Source organism: Gadus morhua, chromosome 5, assembly GCF_902167405.1.
Source record: "Gadus morhua chromosome 5, gadMor3.0, whole genome shotgun sequence".
Lineage (NCBI taxonomy): Eukaryota > Metazoa > Chordata > Actinopteri > Gadiformes > Gadidae > Gadus > Gadus morhua.
The window spans coordinates 2,009,392-2,032,479 of record NC_044052.1 but is presented as its reverse complement, the minus strand read 5'-3'; the positions used below and the strand labels follow the sequence as shown (position 1 = coordinate 2,032,479).

Genomic DNA, 23,088 nt, shown 5'->3' with positions numbered 1-23,088 from the left:
ACCCCTATATCAGTGGCATCTCGAGTGCTCTGAGGGGTGAAGGTTATGTCGTGGTCTATGAACTGTCCCCATTCAATCATCAATTGAGAATACAAATTCTCTTTCCGTTTGAAAGAGGATTTCATTATTTTCTTGCTGACTGCTTCTACCTGTTAACATGGGATGGTGATTCAATCAATGTTTCTTTATGATAATTGTTTTGGGGCAATTTATCCCAACACTATCGAGGGGTAACCAATTTATTTATTGTTCACACAATGTTTAAACAATGCTTTGTATTCACAATCAGCCATAATAATTCTATAGCAGTATTTCACGGTATTCAAATTGTTTAATTGCAAGTGTGTTTTTATTGAGTGCTTAAAACAATGTCATAGGTCAGCTTCCATTGACTCAGATCTGTGTGTTTGCGTCTTTGGGTCCTATCTTGCACCCAGCGCCATTGACTTTCTACATCGACGCATGTATCGTTGCTAGTATGCTCCCAGCGTAAGGCTGATTGTTGCCGCAGCAAACTCGCGCCACTACACTTGCACCCTGAGAGGCATGTCGACGAAAAGCAGAGGGGTGTTCCGGCGCAAATGATAAATGTTGCTATTTTACAGATCGAAAAAGCATATGCGCCACTGACCAAATAATTCCTGGTCTAAGTGCACTAGCGGATAGGGCAGTTGCTAATTTGACATACAATGGCAGGTTGGAACTGCAGCATAAGCTTAAACACCAGTAGGCCATAAACAGCACAGACATGCAAACAATTAGCCTAATAGGGGCTACATGAATGAACTCTGTAGTAGGCTATGCCATGCCTTAAAACAATAATAACAATAATAAACTCGAGCAAAGTAAGCTATATTCCTGCTTCCAAAACAAATCTTGTTTTAGGGTAAATTATAACGTTTATTCAATTATTTTGGAAAGAACAGTTGATACAGCCGTTAGAAGTTGTACTTTAAAACAATGCATCTGCAAACACCTTACAGCAAACCCATATTTTCTTGACAGACATCATGTACAAGTACATTTAGGATTGATGACTTTTGATCGTGAGGAAACATAGTTTTACAGCAAGTGAGTGTTTAAAATAATTAATGAATGCGGGTGATGCTTGGCACGTGCTTGTGTACACCCATCTGTTAACTTGACCTCCTATGTTATCAACCCACGCAAACTAAACACGTAACGCATAATACAGTCCATGGCAATGTATATTAACGGGGGGGGGACATGCATATTACAAACACAAGTCGATAACGATAATGTATGCAAAGAAAGTGTTTGTTAATGTATTGCCACGTTCATTAAATAGACCCACAGTTGCGGCCACAGGACCGCATATCATATATGTGTTAAGTTCTCTTTGCCGAGATTTACATGACGACTAAGTGTTTCTGAAGTTGTCGAAGAAGCGCTATTCCATGTGTGAATTAGGCCTATTATTTGGCCATAGATTGAGCCACTTGAAGTTTGAAATTCATGTGGTCATGCATCCGTCTCAGCGGAGACTGCAAACAGGCTGTCAAAATATCAACTCGTCAAGTTCAAATCCGGTGGCTCTTAAAGGGGATGGGAGATGGAGCTCTGATTGGTTTGTTGCACGTTACGCCCAAAAGACACCTACGGGTTTCAGACCAACCCATTTTAGATTTGCATCGGGCGCAAGAGACATTTATCCGCCGGTATCTTAGCAACAGCGCCAGAGATCCGCCAAAAAAGCTACGTGCGTTTCGCTTCTAACTTGCGTTTCAGACCGTTAAAATAGGGCCCTTCATCTGAATGATTACCAGGGGAAGTGTAAATCCATTATGAAGCCGTCCATGGTTCCAACCCTTAGGCTGCTTCTCTCCATCTTCATATTGCGCTGGAAGCCATCGGACCAAGGCAGTGTTAGCTGCACCCCATGTAGGATTGTGTCTGAAAGAATTGTGTACCACTGAATATGGCGGAATCTATTTACATTGACATGTCTTGAATATGGCATTGGCACAGAAAGTGAGATATCCACCTGTTATTGCAGAGACCAGAAATGGTTCGGTAGTTGTCCAAAGGACTTTGCCAAAGACAAATGGCTGCATGTGCGGGTGAAGGGCAACCAGATAAGTCTGCCATGAACTCCAGATCCTCCAATAGAATATGCTCTTGAAATATAAGGTAAACAACTTTACTTGATTTTCATCTTAATTATGCGGTATTTAAAATGATTTGCCCTATTATTTGCCTTGCCTTTTACTTAACTTAACTTTACTTGTAAAAGGAACGAAAAATAATAATGATCAACATTCGTGCAAACAATTCAATCAATTCAAAGTATTGCACACTGGACGTTTCTGTACCTGAAGCAACCATATCCCTTTTATTTCTCCATTTTGCTTCATCTTTTAATATTTGTAAGTTATTTTCAAAGACCTCAGCAGCTTGAGAAACCATCAAGGACCCAGGCTCAACTTGGCGGAAGAATGAAAACGTCAGGGACGAGGTCTTGCCACTTTAAAAGATGAGCAGATGTCAGTGAGATACTAATTATTGTTCTGTTTTTCATAAGAAACATAATAAGTAAAATTAGTAAAATTTGTTACCGTTTGGTGTGAAACATAGCATTGTCAATCATTTGACGGTTTTCTTGATGTGAGGAGTTGAATATTTCCTGGATGATAGATTTAACTGAAAAAGATACATATGTTTATACTGTCGTCATGATCGGACGCGGTCACGGAGGACGCTGAGAGGACGCTGGCGTGAATTTCGCCGCTTCTTAGCCTCCTTAGCCTTCTAAACCCTCCAAACTCGCCATAATTCCTAGCCTTGATCTGCCCTTCTACATCGCGGGTCCGCACGTCTACAGTGTTGGAACTTACCTGGTTTCCCTGGATTTCCCTGGATTGCATCGTCCTCCCGCTAGGTAGATAGCAGCCGCGTTAGCCTGCTGCTATGGGTGAGCGATGTCTGTCTACAAATACTCTGCTGCTGAACTCGTACAACTCAATACTCTCTCGCTTCCGAACTGCCTTAAGGTCATCAGATCTTTCTGCCTTCTCCGTCGCCCCCGTTACGTCCATAGGGCCGTCCGACACAAGTTTGTTTACATGGACACTACTCCAGCTGTTTCCGCAGTTCGCTATGCACTACAGCGGCAACGCTTTCAAAACAAACCACGCCCACGGGCCGTCAACCTGGGTTCCCTACTCAGTATCAATTGTGGCGTAACCCCTGTTGCAGCTTCCACTAACAGGGATGCCACATTTATGCTACTGAACACTCGCTCACTCAATAACAAAGCCCTTCTCATGTATGACATTATTCAGGATAAAAAGATCGATTTCCTATGTCTGACAGAGACATGGCAGAGCCAGCAGGACTTTCTAACCCTCAACCAAGCTACTCCCCCTGACTATGCGTACATTCAAAAACCCCGTAGCCTGGGCCGTGGTGGTGGACTAGCTGTTATTCATAGATCCAATATTCAGGTCAAGGAATTTCCAGTTACCTCCACTTCCTTTGAGTGTCTCCATTTTGCACTGGCAGGCACTGCACAGCTCCAGGTTCTCCTCATTTACCGGCCCCCTAAAGCCTCCACCCACTTCCTGTCTGAGCTTGCTGGGCTGCTTGCCACCATCTGCCCTATGTACCCATCCACCATTCTACTAGGTGACTTTAACATCCATGTGGATTCAGCCAGCTGCTCATTTGCCTCTGATTTCATGACACTTCTGGATTGTTTCAGTATTTCACAGCATGTGATTGGTCCAACCCATACCAAAGGGCACACCCTGGACCTAGTGTGCTCCACTGGAACCACCCCTGGCCACCTCCAGTGTGAAGACCTGGCAATATCAGACCATTTTGCCATTTCTTTCTCTGTCTCTGTGCCCGCACCCCGTCTCCCCAGCAAACGTACCATCACATTTCGGAAAACGAAACAGGTGCACACTTCTGTGCTGTCTACCGCCCTAGCGACCCACCTGGCCACACCCCCTCCTAACACCACTGTGGACGGTCTGGTGGAACTCTACAACACAGCTCTCTCCCTCAGCCTGGACTCTGTTGCCCCTCCCATAACCCGGCAGGTCTCCCTCTCTCGCCCCGCCCCCTGGTTTACTCCTGAGCTTCGCCTCATGAAGGCAGCTGGCCGCCAGCTTGAGAGGCGTTATAGAAAATCTGGCCTCACTGTACACCAGGAGGCTTACAAAGACCATGTCAGGGAATACAAGGAGGCCCTCTCTAAGGCAAGGATACTCTACTACTCCAAGCTTATCAATAACCAACAAAACCACCCCAAAAAACTTTTCTCAACCATCAACCGTCTCTTGCGCCCCCCTGACGCTCCCCAACCCTCTGACGCTCTGGACCTGTGCTCCCGGTTCCTGGAGTTCTTCCACAACAAAGTGGAGACCATTCACAACCACCTCCTCCAACACTCTCCGTCACCGTCTCACACTGACCTTCATCTTGGTGCCGACACCCTGCAGTGCGGTCTCTCCGCCTTTGCAACACTGGACGCTAACCAAGTGCACGACTTAGTGTCCCGAGCTAAGTCCTCCTCCTGCAAGCTGGACCCCATGCCCACCTTCCTGGTGAAAACCTGCCTACCTGTTATCTGCCCCTTCATAACTGCCATCATCAACTGCTCCCTTGGTTCTGGTGTGGTGCCCGCAGGCTTTAAAACTGCAGCAGTCATTCCCACCCTGAAAAAGCCCGGTCTGGACCCTGACGACCCCAACAACTACCGCCCGATCTCCAACCTTCCTTTCCTAAGCAAAATCCTGGAAAGAGCAGTGGCTTCCCAGCTCCAACACCACATGGCCCACCATGAGCTCTTTGAACCCCTTCAGTCTGGCTTCAGAATTCACCATAGCACCGAAACTGCCCTCATTAAAATTACTAACGACCTCCTCACTGCCGCCGACAATGGCCTCATCTCCATTCTTATCCTCCTCGATCTCTCAGCAGCCTTTGACACAGTATCCCATTCCATCCTCCTCACCCGTCTTGCGGAGCTCATTGGTCTCAGTGGCTCAGCCCTCTCCTGGTTTCAGTCCTACCTCGCCAACCGCCAACAATACGTCACCTTGGACGATGCCACCTCCACCACGGCACCAGTCAACCATGGTGTTCCCCAGGGATCGGTGCTCGGCCCTTTATTATTCACCATTTACATGCTCCCCCTTGGTCAAATCATCCGTCATCATGGTCTCAGTTTCCACTGCTACGCTGATGATACCCAACTATATATCAGCACCAAACCCTCAACTCAGTTTCCACCGGCCCCACTAATCAACTGTCTGCAAGACCTCAAAATCTGGATGACCTCTAATCTACTCAAATTGAACAGCAATAAAACGGAGCTCCTGGTCGTGGCCCCCAAGTCACTGCTCAGGAAGGTTGGGGATCTTCTGCTGGAAGTGGATGGCTGCCCTATCACCCCATCCCCCGTAGTCCGCAACCTGGGTGTCATCCTTGACCCCACCCTGTCATTTCAGCCTCATATCAACAACACCACAAAATCTGCATTCTTCCATCTGAGAAACATCGCAAGACTTCGACCCTCACTCTCAGACTCAGTCACTGAAACACTCATCCACTGCTTCATCTCCACCCGTCTGGACTATTGTAATTCCATCCTCACAGGTCTCCCCTCCAAAACCTTGGACCGACTGCAATATGTTCAGAACTCAGCTGCCAGGGTTTTAACTGGCACTAAGCCCTGGCAGCACATCACCCCCATCCTGATGCAACTCCACTGGTTACCTGTTAAGTCCCGGATCAAGTTTAAAATCCTCCTACTCACCTACAAGTCCCTGCATGCTCTGGCCCCCCGTTACCTCTCTGACCTCCTCCATCCCTACACCCCCCTGCGGTCCCTCAGGTCCTCTGCTAAGGACCAGCTGGAAACCCCCCGCACCAGACTCAAGACCTTTGGGGACAGGGCCTTCTGCGCCTCTGCCCCCACTCTGTGGAATCTGCTCCCCCTCCATATCCGCTGTGCCACTTCAGTGGAGTCATTCAAAAAGCTCCTGAAGGCACACCTCTTCTTAGAGGCCTATGGCCTTTAACCTGCCCCCCCCCCTGTGTACACCTCTTGTTAAGCGACCTTGGGTACCTTGAAAGGCGCTATATAAATTGAATTTATTATTATTATTATTATTATACTGTAGGCATAAACAGATGTCTAAAGGAGAGCCAAACCCTGTCTTTAATTATTGGGCAGAATGTAAAACATTCAGTAGTTAAAAGGGTAACATGCATAGGCATGTTTGACCTGAGAGGGATTAGAGGTGTTGGGTTTGGCTGTCCCTTTAGGCAACAATATTGAACACAGGTGAGGTAGATTTTTACTGGTAAAATAAGTCACAGTCTGAACTGAACCCTAGTGCCTTAATAGTGTATTTTATGCATTGATTGCTGTTATCCTCTCTTGGATAGCTAACAAGAATCTATCAAACATTATTTTCTCTAATCTACCACCACTTACCTTAAGAAACACCTGTGTATCTCAATGTATCAATGAGACAAACCAGATGTTTAATTGTATTATAAAATTAAATCATTCTGCTCTTAGCCTTCTGTGTGCACTCAAATCTGAAATTTGGATCACGCCTGCCCATTGCTTTTGTGGCCTACAGGCAAACTAAAGCCATATGCAGACACCAAGTAAGTGTAAGATTATTATGCATGATGCAGCCATACTGTAAACATGACGAGACCTGTTGACTAGTTTAGAAGAAAAAAAACTGGATCAGGCCCATTGAGTGGTTTGCCCAGGGAAAACCCTGCTCTTTTGTTATTTTTGGCCAGGTCTCTCTATAGCTATTGTATCACCTGTACAGTGAATATCTTGCTGCAGAAAACACAGGGAAATTACATGCATGGAAACAGATTATTTTTTTGTGAAATCAAAAGCAGGAGGACTTGCTAATGTTGTAAATAAATGAACCCAGTCATTGTTAAATAATTGAAAATGTTCCTTATAAATATCTATAAATAATCTTTATATGCATTTTTTTAAACACTTCTAGAGCTGAGACACACAACATGGGAGGATCAAGGAACAGTACCTCCAAAAAGTAATTGCACAGTTTGTAGCGCTCTTCATAGCCTGTGGCTGAAAACACTTTTGCATTTGGCATCTCAAAAGCAGCTATTCTTCACAGCATCTATAGAAGATGTGGTATCTTCTCTTATTATGGTTTGAATTAGATATTGCGGATCACTGCAAATTACGATTCTATTTTGCCTGACACGGCTGGACTGTCTTTCAGTGCTACAGATATTTTTATGGTGTGTGAATATCGAGCGTGAGTATGCACTCTATGTGTCCACACATAGCTTAAGGCAAGCACTAACATTTGCCTATGCTGACTGAGCCCGGGATGCATGACTGAGCATGTAAGGAGAGTGCAATTGTGCAATTACGTGGATGACTGATGACTGCAGTTTGTCCCCATTATTTTGTCACGTGATGGGAAAATAAATTGGACACAGATGACGCCAGGACTTTGGACCCAGAGATGACACACATCGAAACCCAGACTACACTGTCCTTCTGGAGATGGAGGGGCCCTCCGAGCGGCGGCCCCAAGCCAGGAATGACCAATTCTCCAAGTGGTGCAGGGGGTACCTGGACCTGAAAAGTACCTGGACCTCAAAGCTTAAAAGAACAAGGAGCTAGTCACTGACTTCGACACTGAGAAGCCAACAATTGGAAGTCAATTGTCAGAACTTTGAGAATGTGGAGGCATTTACATACCTTGTAACCCAACACTAACCTCAAACAAACTTTCAAACCAGTGAAACTTTATTCTGAAATCGTCACCTTGTGACGCAAATAAGCACATAAGCTGCAATATCTGCACATAGCCACAAGGGGACCAGGACCAACATATAACCTGTACTAACTGCACATAGCCACAAGATGGCAGCACCATCACACATATGAGGAAGCCGGAGGCAGGCTCTCCAAACCTTAGCCAATCAGAGCATGTACTACGTCATATAGGCCACGCCTACTCCATATTTAAACAGCTGCACACCCCAAGGGGGGGGCAGAAAAACGGGGTCGCTAATTTACATAGATGATCAGCTGCGTGTCTCTTCGGCGTGTATATACAATTCCCCTCCTATTGCTCTATAGTTACCATACCGAAACTTTACAAAATAAAGTGAGTTTAAAGTGATCCTGATTCGAGTACCTTTTCTTGAAGAACACGACAACCACTTCTTGAGAAAACTCTAAGGTCCACAAATTTGCCCTATCTGCATTTTACAGCTGTTGCTTTCTGTCCATTATCACGTTCAACATTACCGTATGGTTTGGTTCCATGCGAAACATCCATCACAACCCCCTCAACGATCGTCCCAGCAGAAGGACAAAGCTTAAATAATCACTCATAGCCTCAGACACACCCCACACTCGGCACCACCATTAGAACTACCTTCCTTCAAGACACAGCTATACGTCACTCCTATTCAAAACCAAGCATGCCATATCAAGAGTCCTTTCCACACATGTCCTCCTCTTTTTCACCGCATTTATATATCAAGGAAGTTTGACCCTGAGGTTGATACACACTTATTCACACTTGATGCTTTATGTGGAAATCAATGTCGTTCCGACATCAGTAGACTCAACTGGGGATTTGGAGGGTAGGCTTGCAAGGGGCGGAATATGAAGTAGGGTTTAAGTTCGCAGGAGGCAGGTGTGGCCGCTGTCATTCTACTTTGTTTTGGTTTGACCACAGAAGAAGCAGAAGTTGTCGCGATCATCTTAAACGTTGCTGCAGCGATGCATCATATATTCTGTTACTTCCATAACATTCGCATGGCTCGATGAAAGATTAGAGCATGAGTTAGAGAGAAATAGAAGAAACAACGAAGAAGAAAGCCGTACCACTGCGTTACCGGAGCTCCATTTCACATATAATAAATACAGGGACAAATGTAGTTGATTTTTGTGTTCAAAAGAAAAGGCTGTGACCCTATAATGTTCAGTTGACTGAAAAAAAATTAAATCTATATACGCAGCTATGTACTACTCATGTATTGTAATTTATTGGATGATGCGTACTTTTAGGGTTATGATAAGACCTATCTTTAAGTGTTCAACACGAATGACTCTGAAAACTAGTGGCAACATTTAAATATTTTTAAACCATTCAGTGAACGGAAGGAAACAGGCTGATAATCAAATACCGGCAGAAGCGTCAGCAACACGCCCACTCAAATGATGTGAAATGCCGACATTCTACTCCTCATTCACATATAAGGTCATTTACATTTCCGCCGGATAAAATACTACCTCAGGGATATTATTTTTGAGGATGTTTTCAGGATAAGGACCAAAATATTTTTGCCGTGACGAGATTAAAGTCGACACGTCGACTTTAAAGTCAACATGTCGACATTAAATTAGAAATGTCGAGAATAAAGTTGAAATATTTGGTTGACTTTAATCTCGATTTGTCGACTTTAAAGTCTACATTAAACTCGAAATGTCGAGAATACAGTTGAAATCAATTCGGAGAGATAGCAACTGCTCCACAGGGCCTGCACTGAATCCAATGGCTTGTGTAGATAATTTGGCAAAATTGTATTTCAGAATCGCGTTTAACAATAAAGAGATCTTCGCTGTTTTAGCACAGAACCACACGAGGGCCACACATGAAGAAAAAATATATTTTTGCCGTGACGAGATTAAAGTCCCAATGTCGACTAGTAACATGTCTGTTCAGGTCCTCCTCCTGAACAGACGAAGTTTTCCGCACAACCTTTTCAGCGTCCTTACACTAATCACCACACTGTGGTTCTGCGCTAAAACAGCGAGGATCTCTTTATTGTTAAACCCGATTCTGAAATGCAATTTTACCAAATTATCGACACAAACTGTGGAGAAGTTGCTACCTCTCCCAATTAATTTCAACTCTATTGTCGACATTGAGTTTAATGTCGACAAATCGAGATTAAAGTCTACATAATATTTCAACTTTATTCTCGACATTTCGAGTTTAATCTCGACATGTTGACTTTAATCTCGTCAAGGCAAAAATAATTTATTTCCTCATGTGTGGCCCTAATACTCCGTCGTAATGATCAGACATTGAAACTGCTTTTAACATAGAATTTCTTGTCTTTCTTATACCATCTCTAGTTAAATACCAATACCATAACTGGTAAGTAACCTCATTAAAAATAAATGCTTCATAAACAGCAACAAACTTTTATTATACCCTGTCTATCTCTGTGCTACATCATTTCTGTGTAAAAAAAATAGGTATGAGCTGTAAGAATCCAGGGCTTATGTTAATGTAACAATTTTAAAGAATAATTAGGATAATGTTATTTTATAGGCTTTATTAAATGTGATCATGTAGGGGTCCAATCCATAAACTGAATGGCCAGCCTGTCCTCCAACCTAAACAACAGAATAGGCTGTTCTATTTCCTGTAGGCTACGCTGTCTAGGCTTCGCCTCTTGGGCTTGTCCCGTGCGCGTGCTGGCACGCACTGAAAATGTTCAACTATGCACCGCTCAACGTGGGCACCGCTCAACGTGGGCACCGCCCACATTTCCCAAGGCACCGTGTATATAAGGCGGCGCAAACCGCCTCCCTCTTCTTTCAGCGATTTGTACTGTTCAACGAAAACGAAGATATGACTTCCAACAATAAAATGGCTGGTGGCAGCGGCGTGGGCGAGGCCCATTTCAGGGCCACTGGACAGCGCTCCTGTAAGAGTTGGCAGGCCCTTTTCAGGGCCTCAGTGCGCCTCTTGTCCCGCTTCCCTGGCGCCGGGTGAGGGGCACCGGGCGTGTTTCAGGTGCCTCGGCGCTGAACACGCCGTGGCTGCCTTGGTTGCCCCCGCCTCCTGCGCAACCTGCCATGCGCTGCCTGAAGAGGGGCTCCTCTCGAGGCATCTCTTTTTCTCCCCGTCGGTGGATCTCGCTGAGGCCATCAACATCTTCGGGGCCGGAGTTCCGTACGCCAAGGACGCCGACGAGCACTTCGAGGTTGACAACGTCGCTTCCTTGGACGACGTCTTTCCTGGTTCTGCGTCCGAGTTCTCCCGCTCCGGGGCTTCCACCGAAGCCACTATCGTCCCGAGGGAGAGGCCGCGCCGGATGGCCGATCTCTTCGGCGAGATTGACTGGATGACTGATGACTGCCCACTAACTTCACCAACGTGGAAGGGTGAGCTGATACTCAGGCGAGGGGTATCCCTCGCCTGGAGCCTTCCCTGGCAGCGCTTCTCTGTCCGGGCGCCAGGTGGCGTCCTAGCGAGAAGCCGCTAGCCCCCGACCGCCTCCAGAAGCAGATTACCGGCCTGACGGACAGGGTGTTCGTCTGTGCCTCGCAGTCTGCGGCGGCGGACAACAACATCGCCCTGCTCTCCTCTGCCCTGGTCTCTTTGTCGGCTGGCAGGGAGGCTTACGGAGGAGGCCGCGAGATGGCTGACGGTTCCCCGCTTCTCCAGCACCATCCTTCAGCTGTGCCAGCCGGTAGCCGTTTCGGCCGGCCGGCATATGGCCTGGGCCCCCAGGATCCAGAGGGCCATATGGAGCGGGCCAGCTTCATCCAGGGCCCATTAGCTCCGGATGGACTATTTGGGCCCGGTGCTCGGAGTTGCTCGCTCACCAATTCTCGCGATTCTCGCGGGCTCCTCCCACCAGCAGGCCGGGAGGAAGCGGGGTCCAGGCCGGTTCCAGTGCTCCAGGGGGCCGGCTCCGCCTCCAACCCCGATGCCGCAGCAGCAGCAACAGCAGCCGCCGCCGCCGCCGCAGCCGGGGAGAGCAGCACCGCGGGGCCAGAAGTTCCGCAAACTAGCTCCCACTTTTTCTTATCCAAACAATAAAGAAAAGAAAGACCGAACGGCAGTACATACTCCCTAAAAAGCAATATTCCTTTAGATTACCTCTTTCCCCCCCTCAGCCAGATGGCTGTAGGGTGGCGGCCGGACGGCATGTTAACATAACCTCTGGTTTACCTGCTTCTAAGAAGCGGCGTCCCTTTGAGCTTCGTGGGCGGGCTGGAGACTCATTAAACGAGCCCGTGGATACGGACGCTTGTACTAGTTTCCTAGTTTCCCACATTATCCCCTCTACCTCCCTTCTACAGTCTGTGGAAGGTGAGAAGACAGGTCATGAGTGCTACGGCCAGACAGCTCGTTGCCTGTTCAGCGGACACGAGCGCGGCGTCTAGACAGCTCGCTGTTTGTACAGCGACTAGCTCTGTGACGTCTACCACGCTCGCTGAGCCTCCTCCCTTTCATGGGAGGCCCCCCTTGGCCCACACACTGTGTGGAGGCGGTAGGGGCCGAGGAATCAGGGTTATTCCTGGACAGCGTTCCTCAGCTGTCAGCTCGCCCTCTCTCCGACCGCCATGCGTGTTGGCTAGAGCGGTGCGTTCTACCATCGTGGTTGGACAACACGTTGAGATGGGATAATCCCATACAGTTCAAGCGCCGTCCCCCACCCTTTATGGGGTTGGTGGAGACCAGGCTACGGGATCCGGCGGCAAGCACGGCTCTGGCAGCAGAGGTGGCCCGTCTCTTGGAGAAGGGGGCCATCACTGTCGTCGTCCTCCACGAGTCACATCGAGGGTTTTACTCCCGCTTCACTTCCTGGTTTCCAAGAAGTCAGGGGAGATGAGACCTATTCTGGATCTTCGCGTGTTAAACAGATTTGTTGCCGCGAGGAAATTCAGAATGCTCACTATCAGAGCGCTGCTCTGATGTGCGAGTGAGGGCAACTGGTTCACATCCCTAGATCTCAAGGATGCTTACTTCCACGTCCCTGTTCGGCAGGCGCACAGGAAGTTTCTCGGTTTTGCCTTTCCTGGGGTGGCGTACGAGTACCACTGCCTGCCATTCGGCTACTCCCTAGCCCTGCACACTTTCTCGAAGTGTGTGGAGACGGCGATGGGACCGCTCAGGCGTCAGGGAAAGAGGGTTCTCTTCTACCTCGACAACCTACTTATTCTGAGCAACTCAGAGGAAGCTGCGAGAAGGGACACCATGACGGTGATAAATCATCTCTCTTTCCTGGGTTTTGCCATCAACTGGGAGAAGAGCTTCCCGCTCCCCAGCCGGTAGATAGTCTACTTGGGGCTTTGCCTAGACTCAGCCATGACAGCGATGCTCTCGCCTCCTCGGCGAGACCCCATTCTGTTGGCGCTCTCCCGCTTTCGCGTTCTCAGAAACATGACCGCGCTGTCCACCATGCGCCTGTTAGGGCTGATGGCAGCCGCCCATCCCGTGGTTCCCCTGGGTCTGCTCTTTATGCGCAGACTCCAGCGGTGGTTTGCTCGCCAACGGTTGGAGCCCGTGCGACACAAGCTCAGGGTTTTCCTCCTGCCCCGTTCAGTGTCACCAGACCTGGAATATTGGGGAAACCCCCCCGCCCTTCTCAGGGGTGTTCCCCTGGGCAGGGTGACGTCCTACTTAGTGGTCTTCACAGAAGCCTCGTTGACGGGTTGGGGAGGAACGGGCCTCTCTCACTCGGTGGGAGGCGAGAGGCGCACGCCCCCTACAGTCCACATAAATCTGCTGGAACTCGTCGTTGTGAGGAAGTGCTGTTGCATTTCTTTCACCTGGGGCGTGGCCGCCACGTTCTGATCAGGACAGACAGTGTATCGGCGGCGGCGTACATAAACAAACAGGGGGGAGTGCGCTCCTCTGCTCTCCACCAAAAGGCAGTCGAGCTCTGGCTTTGGGCTAATCAGTATCTCCTCAGTCTGAGAGCCGCGACGAGTGGCGGCATCCCGACATTGTCAGACTGATCTGGAAGAGGTTCGGGACAGCTCAGGTGGACCTGTTCGCGTGCAGGGAGAACACACACTGCAGGTGGTGGTTCTCTCTCAACCCTCGGGATCTTCCCCCGTTGGGGGTAGATGCGTTGGCGCACACACCTTGGCAGCGGGTTCTCTTGTATGCGTTTCCTCCGCTCCAGCTGACCTTCCTCTTCTGGAACGGGTCAGACAGGAGAGATTATCCCTGATTATAGTGGCTCCGGAATACCGCTCAGCTCTGTGGTTTCCAGCGCTGGCGGCGCTCTCACGGACGGCGCCGTGGCCGGTACCGTTCAGAATGGATGCGATTTCACAGGCCCATGGGACGGTGCACCACCCACCCGATGTATCGGGACGGTTGTTGGTCTGGCTCCTGAGAGGTTGATCCTGCAGGGCAAAGGTTCGCCTGAAGCGGTTATCAATTCTATCCAGGGTGCTTATGCGCCTTCTACTTCTTCCCTCTATCCGGCGAAGTGGTGCACTTTCTCTGATTGGTTTGACAGGAACCACGCTGTCCCATTCCATTGCGAGGTGGGAAGCGTGCTTGCGTTTCTACTGCACTTATTGGAGAAGGGTTTGGCTTCTTCCACTATCAAGGTCTATGCGGCAGCTGTTTCGGCTGGCCATGCGGGCTGTGATGGTGGACCGATCTTTAGCCATCCACTGGCCAAGAGGTTCTTGTGTGGGGCTAGACGGGTTAGGCCTGTTTCGCGCGTGCTTACACCACGCTGGGATCTCCCCACCGTGTTGCACGGGTTGTCAAGGGACCCTTTCGAGCCTCTGTCTCAGGCCCCTTTGGATGCCCTGTCCTGTCTTATTGGCTTTGGTTTCTGCCAAGCGGGCCTGTGAGCTGACCGCTCTGTCTGTCAGCCCGAGCTGCTTGTTGCTTAACGAGGACAGCTCCTTTGCGCTGCTCAGACCTAATCCTGCATTCCTCCCTAAGAACATTAATAGTTCTTTCCGGTCGAGAGAGATTGTGCTTAAGGCTTTTCACCCCCCGCCTCATTCTAGTTAGGCGGAGGCGGAGTTGCATCTCCTGTGCCCTGTGCGGGCGCTGGCTATGTAAAACGCTTGGCCGCGTTCCGCTCCACACAACAGTTGTTTGTGTGTTATAGCGACGCTAGCAGGGGGCGCGCTCTGTCTAAACAGCGGTTTTCTTGCTGGATATGTGAGGGTTAGCGCCACCATTGGGCGTTAAAGCTCACTCGACATGGGGTGTGGCCGCTTCAACGGCTCTACTCAGAGGCGTTCCGGTGGAAGACATTTATGCGGCTGCGTCTTGGTCTTCCCCCGGCCCCTTTGTTCGTTTTGTACATGTTAGACATGTCCAGTGGTTCATTCGGCAACTCTGTGTTGGACTCCGGTGCCCTTTCTACGGCTTAAGAATGAAGGCATGTTCTTTTAAGCGGCATTGTTGAAATTCCTCTCGCTATATGGCGAGAGGACTCTGTGTTGGACTCCGGTGCCCTTTCTACGGCTTAAGAATGAAGGCATGTTCTTTTAAGCGGCATTGTTGAAATTCCTCTCGCCGGATGGCGAGTTGGACTTGACTGCCAGTATTTCTCTCCCGCCGTTTTTCAAATGAAAACCGGAGTAGAGGGGTTCCTATTGGCTCGCCGATTGACGAGTTGGTTTTGTCTGCCAGTATGGCAATCCCGTCGTTTTTTATGTAAGAAACGGACGAGAGAAGCTCCTTATAGGAGAGTCGAACTCCGTAGCTCCGCCCCGGTGGTAGCGGACCTAATGGAAACCGTATTACTCTGGTTTTTCCCTTCACTTTTCATGGATTCCATGAAGGACGGATTGGGGCCGGAGTCTTTGCAGACTCACTTTTTTCTCTTGATCATCGCCTTGCTTGATCTAGGAGGAATTTGTTTTTTATTAAGCTGTTGTGTTTTCCTGGTGACTTAAGTTTCTTGACTGGGGTCCAGCAGGAGTACATTGATTGGGCTCCGCTCGCAGCTTCACCTTAGCCCATAAGGCGAAGCCTAGACGGCGTAGCCTACACGAAATAGAACGATAGTTATGATATTATAACTCTAGTTCTATGATGGTAGGCGTAGCCATCTAGTTTCCCCACCTGCTGATCCCTCCAAATGCTGAAAGAATAGCGTGGAGGATGGGCGGCGGTTTGCGCCGCGTTATATAAACGGTGCCGTGGGAAATGTGGGCGGTGCCCACGTTGATTGGTGCATAGTTGAATATTTTCGGGCACGGGACAAGCCCATAAGGCGAAGGCTAGACGGCTACGCCTACAATCATAGAACTAGAGTTATAAGCATCTCGTAATCCCAACCATCCAATGATTCATTATAACTTTGCACACAGACTCTACTGCAATCCGCATAAATTATTTTTGACGAAATTAAATCCATCTCCCAACTGTCAGCTATGCTCTTTAGAAACCACAGGAACCTTTGTTCACATGGTCTGGGATCGCCCTGATGTGAGAGACTTTTGGAGTATGGTGTCCAACAGAATGTCTATACTGCTTGAGCGTACCATCCCCTGCTCCCCAACTGTCCTATTGCTGAACTATTTCACTGGTTTGGATCTTTCTTTGATGCACCAACGCTGGTTTCTGGGCCAGCATGCATGGCACGCAAGCTAAAAACATCAACTTGTGGTCATCCTTTATCGTTAGTAGGTTGGGGGAGTAGCCATGAGTAGCCACTTTCCTTCTTCTACTTCTTTTACATCTGTTATCCTAAATTTCTGACTCAGACTTAACAACTCTACTGAGCTGTTCAGGTGACTGATTTTCTCTAGGTGGGGGGCAAGACCTGTGTGTTTGATGGGGTGGGGGGGGGGGGGGGGGGAGTGCGTGTTGATGAATGTTGTGTGTTGTCTCATTTGTGTATGTGTAACTGTTTAATGTCAAATGTTGTCTTATTTGCGTTTATGTCTTATTGGTGTATGTTGTCCTATTTGTGTTTAGGTCAAATGTAGTATGTTGTCTTATTTGTGCATATGCCTAATTGTTTTCTATGTATCCATCTGTTTGTTGTATAAATCATAAAATAATAAATTGATCACAAAAAAAGAACTAGAGTTATAATATCCTAACTATCGTTTGTATAGGTTGTCGAAAACGACCCATCTAAACATTTTAGCCCCCTATCGACAGCAATAAACATCTCCAAAAAAATTGGATGACATTAGTTTTATTCTCAGTGGAAAATGCAACATTTTAAGATAGTTTCATTAATCAATTGCATTTAAATTTTCAAGTGATAAATATGATTTTGAACTCGTATGGTAATGTCTTTTTGTTGGTGAATGTAAATTATATTCAGTAGGTTAGTTAATGCAATGATTTCTATCTTTGCCATGGTGATTCATATGGACGCAGCTTGTGTATTGTTTGAATCAATGTCTTTATGTTGTGTCATCTGAGTTGTTATGTGTACATGTATGATGTTCTTTTCAAATAATAATATAAAAAGACAGAGTGATGAAATGTATTCTTCTTTTAGATGGATTAGGAGGATGTGGTTTTGTGGGGCACAACTTAAGTTTGTAAAAGAACAAGATAATTATGACACAATAATACCGCTGTTAGATGATGTCACCGAGGGATGACATTTCTTCATCTTAAAGACGGACTAGGATGACTATTTTTGGGAGGCAACCCAGTGACCAAAGCTTAAGTTTACAGCGTTAAAGAGTGTTAAATGTTAATTCAATCAATAAAATAAAATGCAGACAGAAATAATATATAAAAGGCTGCTAAAATTATCAACATGAGGGAAATAGACATATAATTAGTGTCGCTAACACTTATTGTATGTGGGGTCACATAATGACTTATGAGTGAGATAGTGACGTCTGGTCTCTTTTAAATGAATCAGGGCATTAAGATCAATTAAAATGTGTAGATAATATACTATTAATCTAGCCCTAAAGGAAGTGATGTAAATAGTAGGGGACCAAACCCTAAAGCCGCAGAATAGTTTTCAAAAGGTCAAAAGAGGCCCGTGCCACACAACTAATGAGATCCTTGGCATCTTGCTCATTTTTTATGAGATAAAAGTCTTATTCTCAGATATGCATGTTGGATCGGTGGGGTGTAGGTCAGGGAAGAATTTTAGCTGAGATTCTCAGAAGTTGGCCGTGGTGTAAGATTTTTTTGTAAGAGTGGATCGTGATTTAAGAGTGACTCTAGCCCTACTTCCTGTAGGGTTTAGAGACACCAAATATTTAGTTGTCCTTGAGGCCCTGTATTATATAAAAGAGACCCCAGGTCTCTTACTACTCCCAAGGGTCCTTGACCCCTAGATCTACTAATTACATTACTTCCTGTAGGGCTGGATGCATTTCATATGATGAACTATTTTATTAAATTTTAATGCAATGATTCATATAAAAGAGACCAGATATCTCTAGTCATTCTGTGCCCCCGTCATCTTCCTGCAGGTCATAGACATGCAGGATGTTGATCAATAAGTAGTCTTTTGAAAATCAATTTTGTCTGCTTTCTACTTTATTGATGCATTAACACTTCACAAAACTTAAAGGTAGGATTCCTTTGTCATGATTATCTTACACAACAAAATGCAAATATAAAATGAATGGGTTTTTTGGTCTGAAGCAAAGCGGACCTAAACAGTTTGCCCAACATAAACACGTCCGCCTAGTCTGTCCAAAAGAAGAAGATATATGTTATCCATGGGTCACGCGAAAATCTAAATTTTTATGGGAGAAAAAAATCTAACTGGGGTATTTTTGAGTGGAGTGTTTTTGTTTAGATAATCCTGCTAAACAAAAACACGCCAACCTCGTCTATCCTTAAAGAAGTAGAAATGCCATCCCTTGGTTAGTAGAAAATCTAGGTTTTCTTAGATTAACTTCATCAGTTACATAAAATAACTCATAACATAGCAGCTCAGAGGACTAATCTTACACAATGCAAAGACAATGATTCAAACAACATGCAAGCTGCGTGGTTTCAGGGAGCAACGTCTAAATGAATAACCATGGCAACGATAGAAAACATTGCATAAACCAACAAACTATATCATATACAATGTAAACTATATAATGCATTCAATGACTGAAGATTAAGCAAAAAATAAAAAGATTTATCACAAGAAATGTTATCAAAGAACATTTTAACAATGAAACTAGACAGAACCTTGACATACGTGTATTGCTGTTTCTACGAACAGTTGATGAAAACGTTAATATGTGTCGTTTTGGATGGCATATACAAACAACCTTTTCTGCCGTTTAGGTTGGTGATCATGTTGTGAACGGCAGATAGTAGACTTTAATGGATATATGTACTTATATGAGCACTATATTTCTACATTCCATATTTAGCATTATCCAAACACATAGTATGCTTGTGTTTGGTTTACTCTAAATACGCCTATATGGCAGCTGGAGCTGGGCAGTACGATTACAGGTATCCACTGCCATCAACATCAACAAAAGTGTACATCACAATTTTAAAATGATCAGGCATTTTTTGTGAGAAATTCTTATAAATCCTAATTTCAGTTAGAACAAGTACTCACGGTTAAAATGGCTTGATTGAACAGATGAAAAACAGGTGAAAAATATACAGAATAAAATTCCATGGCTCACTGGATTTAGATGAGCATCCATTGTTCGTTAAATACGAGTATTGCACCTAAGAGATATAAATTAAACAAAAAACAGTAGTTTTCAGTCTGAGAGTCTGAATAGCCTTGCTACTCGATTCAATTGCTACTTATATGGAGAATATACTGTATACCATTCAAGAAGGTATACGATGTAAGTGCTACTTAAATGGAGTATGTATACCATTTAAGAAGGTATACCATGTAAGTGCTACTTATATGGTCAGTTGCCAAGGTTAAATGAACCAGTCCAAAGTAAAAAACATCTGCAAGGTTTTCCTCTGATCAGTTGACTGCACATACTGTGGCAATGAAGCAGAAATGGTTATGGATACATTTGTCAAAAGGGAAAATGACTGTATTTCATAATCTTTCCCCGTTCATGATTTACGGTTCAGATTAACTCAGTTTAGGAATAGTTTAGGAAGCATGGCTATTGTACGTTACATACTGTATATTCAACATTTACCTTATCACCATTAATATCCACCAATCAAATCATGCTGATATTCAAAACACGCTAGATGATATAACCTATCTTTTGTAAATTGATTGAATTATCAATTGAATAATTATTTTTGAATAATTAGGCACACATACAAATTACCTTAGGAACTGTGACACTGGCGGGCTTAAACTGGACGACTCCTTTTAATAATTCATACTGACAGTTTGCAAGATCATAATATTCAAGACCTAGTGCAAACAGAATAAAGTGGAAAAAAAATTATTCAACATCAATACAGTGCCATTTTAACCATTTTGTATTCAAAGCATGCTTTGAATAAAACACCCGGGAAGTTTATAGAACTGCAAAAAAAAGGATTTACTGAAAGGTAAGTCCTGGGTAGCTTTAGCGCTGTACTGAATACTTATGCTTCAGTGGTGACTCTTCAAAACCTATGAAGGCTTGCAGTGACTTCTAGAGAGTCAGCAGTTGTTTTGATGAGAACTAAAGCTTTTCATAGATCTCTGGGATAATAGACCGATACTAACCCAACAATGATACATATCTAGAATTTTCTTTTAAAATCTCTAACAGTTACTAAAGCCTGAATTATCACATCTAAGTTGTGCTGGAAGTGGGATTCATTAATTGTGTCTGGTTCTAGTACAATTAATAGAGATTAAAAAAAATGAAATACTTTCAGAACACTTTCTCGTGTTCATATCTCAGGGACTCCAACTACATATTTGCAATCATTTAAGGCAAGGCAACTTTATTTATATAGCACTTTTCATACACAAGGCAGACTCGAAGTGCTTCACATATAAACATTGTCATACAATAAAATAAAATAATAGGTAAGTAAAAGAAAAACATATGCAAAAAATAGAGTTAAAAAGGCATTTTAGTATTAAAATAGAAAATAAAGGCAAAGTTAAAAAAGCTTTTTAGAAAGTGCAATGTATTTAAGATTTAGCAGAAAGCTATAGCAAACATAAAAGTCTTCAGTCTTGTTTTAAAGGTGCTCAGAGTTGGGGAAAGTCTTAAATCCTCTGGGAGTTTATTCCAGCTATTTGTTGCGTAGTAACTAAATCCTGCTTTCCCATGTTTTGTGTTTACTCTGGGGATTATTAACAGATTGGTCTCAGAGCTTCTTAGTGGTCTAAAAGGCTGATGTAGTGGAAGCATATCAGTTAAATATTTTGGGCCTAAACCATGTAGGGATTTATAGGTAAGCAACATGATTTTAAATCAATTCTCTGACCTACAGGAAGCCAATGTAACGATTTCAGAATTGGTGTAATATGATCAAATTTTTTGGTCTTTGTTAGAACTCTAGCAGCAGCATTCTGAACAAGCTGAAGCTTCCTCAGAGTTTGTTTTGGGAGACCTGTAAGGAGACCATTGCAGTAATCAAGCTTACTAGTGATAAAGGCATGCACAAGTTTTTGTAAGTCTTCGGCGGACATGAGCCCTCTAAGTCTTGCTACATTTTTAAGGTGATAATATGCCGATTTTGTAATTGATTTGATGTGACTGTCAAAATGTAAATCTGAATCCATGATGACCCCTAGATTTCTGGCTTTGATTGAGGTTTTCAGGGACAGAGAGTGAACTGATTTAACTGAAAAAAGTCTCTCAGTCAAAACAATAGCAAAATATTTTTTCCCATGTATCATGCCCTGCCAGCTCTTTGGTATCTTGGCATTGTTAATGACAGTCAGTCTTTTCATTGATTTGAATATTGGATGATGATTATGTGAAATGCTTGTACTCCCATAGGTTTGAGTAGGTTTTAAGGTCAGCATTTCTGTATTCCAGGCAGAGTACCACATAAAACAATTTCTTTCTCTCAATGTGGTTCTATGAGACAAAGTTACCTTGCAATGATATGGGTCTCAGTGGTTGTCTGTTTTGAGATGGGCCACTCAATAGAGATGTGGTCATTTAGGGGCAGTGTGCCTGGCCTAGGTTACACTCATTGTCATCGCAGCTTTTGTGATCGGAGCTGCTAAATCCAATAACGTACATTGAGACCTACCAACTGAACGTGAACTCTGTGGCCCATCCACATACGTTTTTCATCTACCTGTTGGACTTTTAACAATTTTGACCAAAAGCGAGGTGCCTTCTACTTTTTGACGTGCAACATTGTTCAATGTTCTGGGGAGAATAGAAGACGTGGCTAAGGTAAAGTTACTTTGTCAGGAGTAGGGGATCTTATCACAATGATGGTGTTTTTGTTTCGCACATTTCCTTTTTTTTGTATGCTTTCGGTATGTCATCGCTGCGTCACTGTAATAGTACTTGAGTACTAAGTGATGGGTGACCAACTCCACTTGTGGTAAGTGGTCACCACACACTCTCAATGTCTTTGTCAGTCTATGAACAGAAGCAACAGCCTCCATTCTCAGCTGGCATTTGACCCTTATATAATCTATATAATCTTTAAAAAAAAAGATTATATTTGCCTCAGAGTATCTGCTGTTATGTCCACACTGAATGTCCTTGCATTGATGTTATTTGTATTAGTAGCAACCAACCAATTAAATAAAACAATATTTAATTTGTATAATATTTATAATCTGACATTTCATTGTTTCTCTAATGGGTCGATCTCCAATGATTAACATTTCCAGATTATGCCCTGGAGCAATTTAAGCAGGGTGAGCAGAGTGCAGCAAAGTAAATTATTATAGATTAATATACATAGTAAATTAGTTAGGGCATCACTATTTTGGAATGCTGTGGGACATTTTTTGGCTACTAATCTGGTTACCTATACAGTGTACTACTAATACCCAGTGTACGGTTAATCTAAATACATCCCATCATACATAGCGGTTTGCATTTCATAGGGCTTCCGGTTTCCCTATGCAAATGAGCCTCAAGCTAATCATGCATTGTGTGTGCTAACCCTAACCCTTATTTTCAACTGCCTGATAAAACACGTGATCACAATAATTGTTATTGGCCCTTATCTCAAAAATAGAGATTTGAAGATTGAAACCTCAATTTAATTCTTAAAGGTCCCATGACATGCTATTTTATGTATTCTTTAATATAGGTATTAGTGGGCAACTAACACAGTATTCAAAGACGTTCCCGAAATTCAGCCGTGGTGCAGAGTTACAGCCACTCCGAGCCAGTCGCACATTGAGCTTCCCTCAAATGCGCTGTTTTGGTGTCTGTAGCTATAATGCAAATGAGGAGGAGCGAGGCGGGTCAAGGAGGACGGTGGGGGTGTGGCCCTGAGCAGC

At 44.9% G+C, this 23,088-nt stretch overlaps 1 protein-coding gene across 1 annotated transcript in view; it reads right to left on the bottom strand.

Annotated features, from left to right (window-relative positions):
* tpo (thyroid peroxidase) overlaps nucleotides 1–2,885 on the bottom strand; it is a 12,636-nt gene extending 9,751 nt beyond the window's left edge. The window contains exons 1-6 of the mRNA XM_030357099.1: nucleotides 2,856–2,885; nucleotides 2,577–2,671; nucleotides 2,334–2,485; nucleotides 2,006–2,138; nucleotides 1,785–1,914; nucleotides 1–149 (exon numbers count right to left, since the gene is read on the bottom strand). The exon at nucleotides 1–149 is cut by the window's left edge and continues 49 nt beyond it. Of these exons, the coding sequence (XP_030212959.1) occupies nucleotides 1–149; nucleotides 1,785–1,914; nucleotides 2,006–2,138; nucleotides 2,334–2,485; nucleotides 2,577–2,671; nucleotides 2,856–2,885 (689 nt within the window). The remainder of the gene's footprint in view (nucleotides 150–1,784; nucleotides 1,915–2,005; nucleotides 2,139–2,333; nucleotides 2,486–2,576; nucleotides 2,672–2,855) is intronic.
* Nucleotides 2,886–23,088: the final 20,203 nt, after the last annotated feature.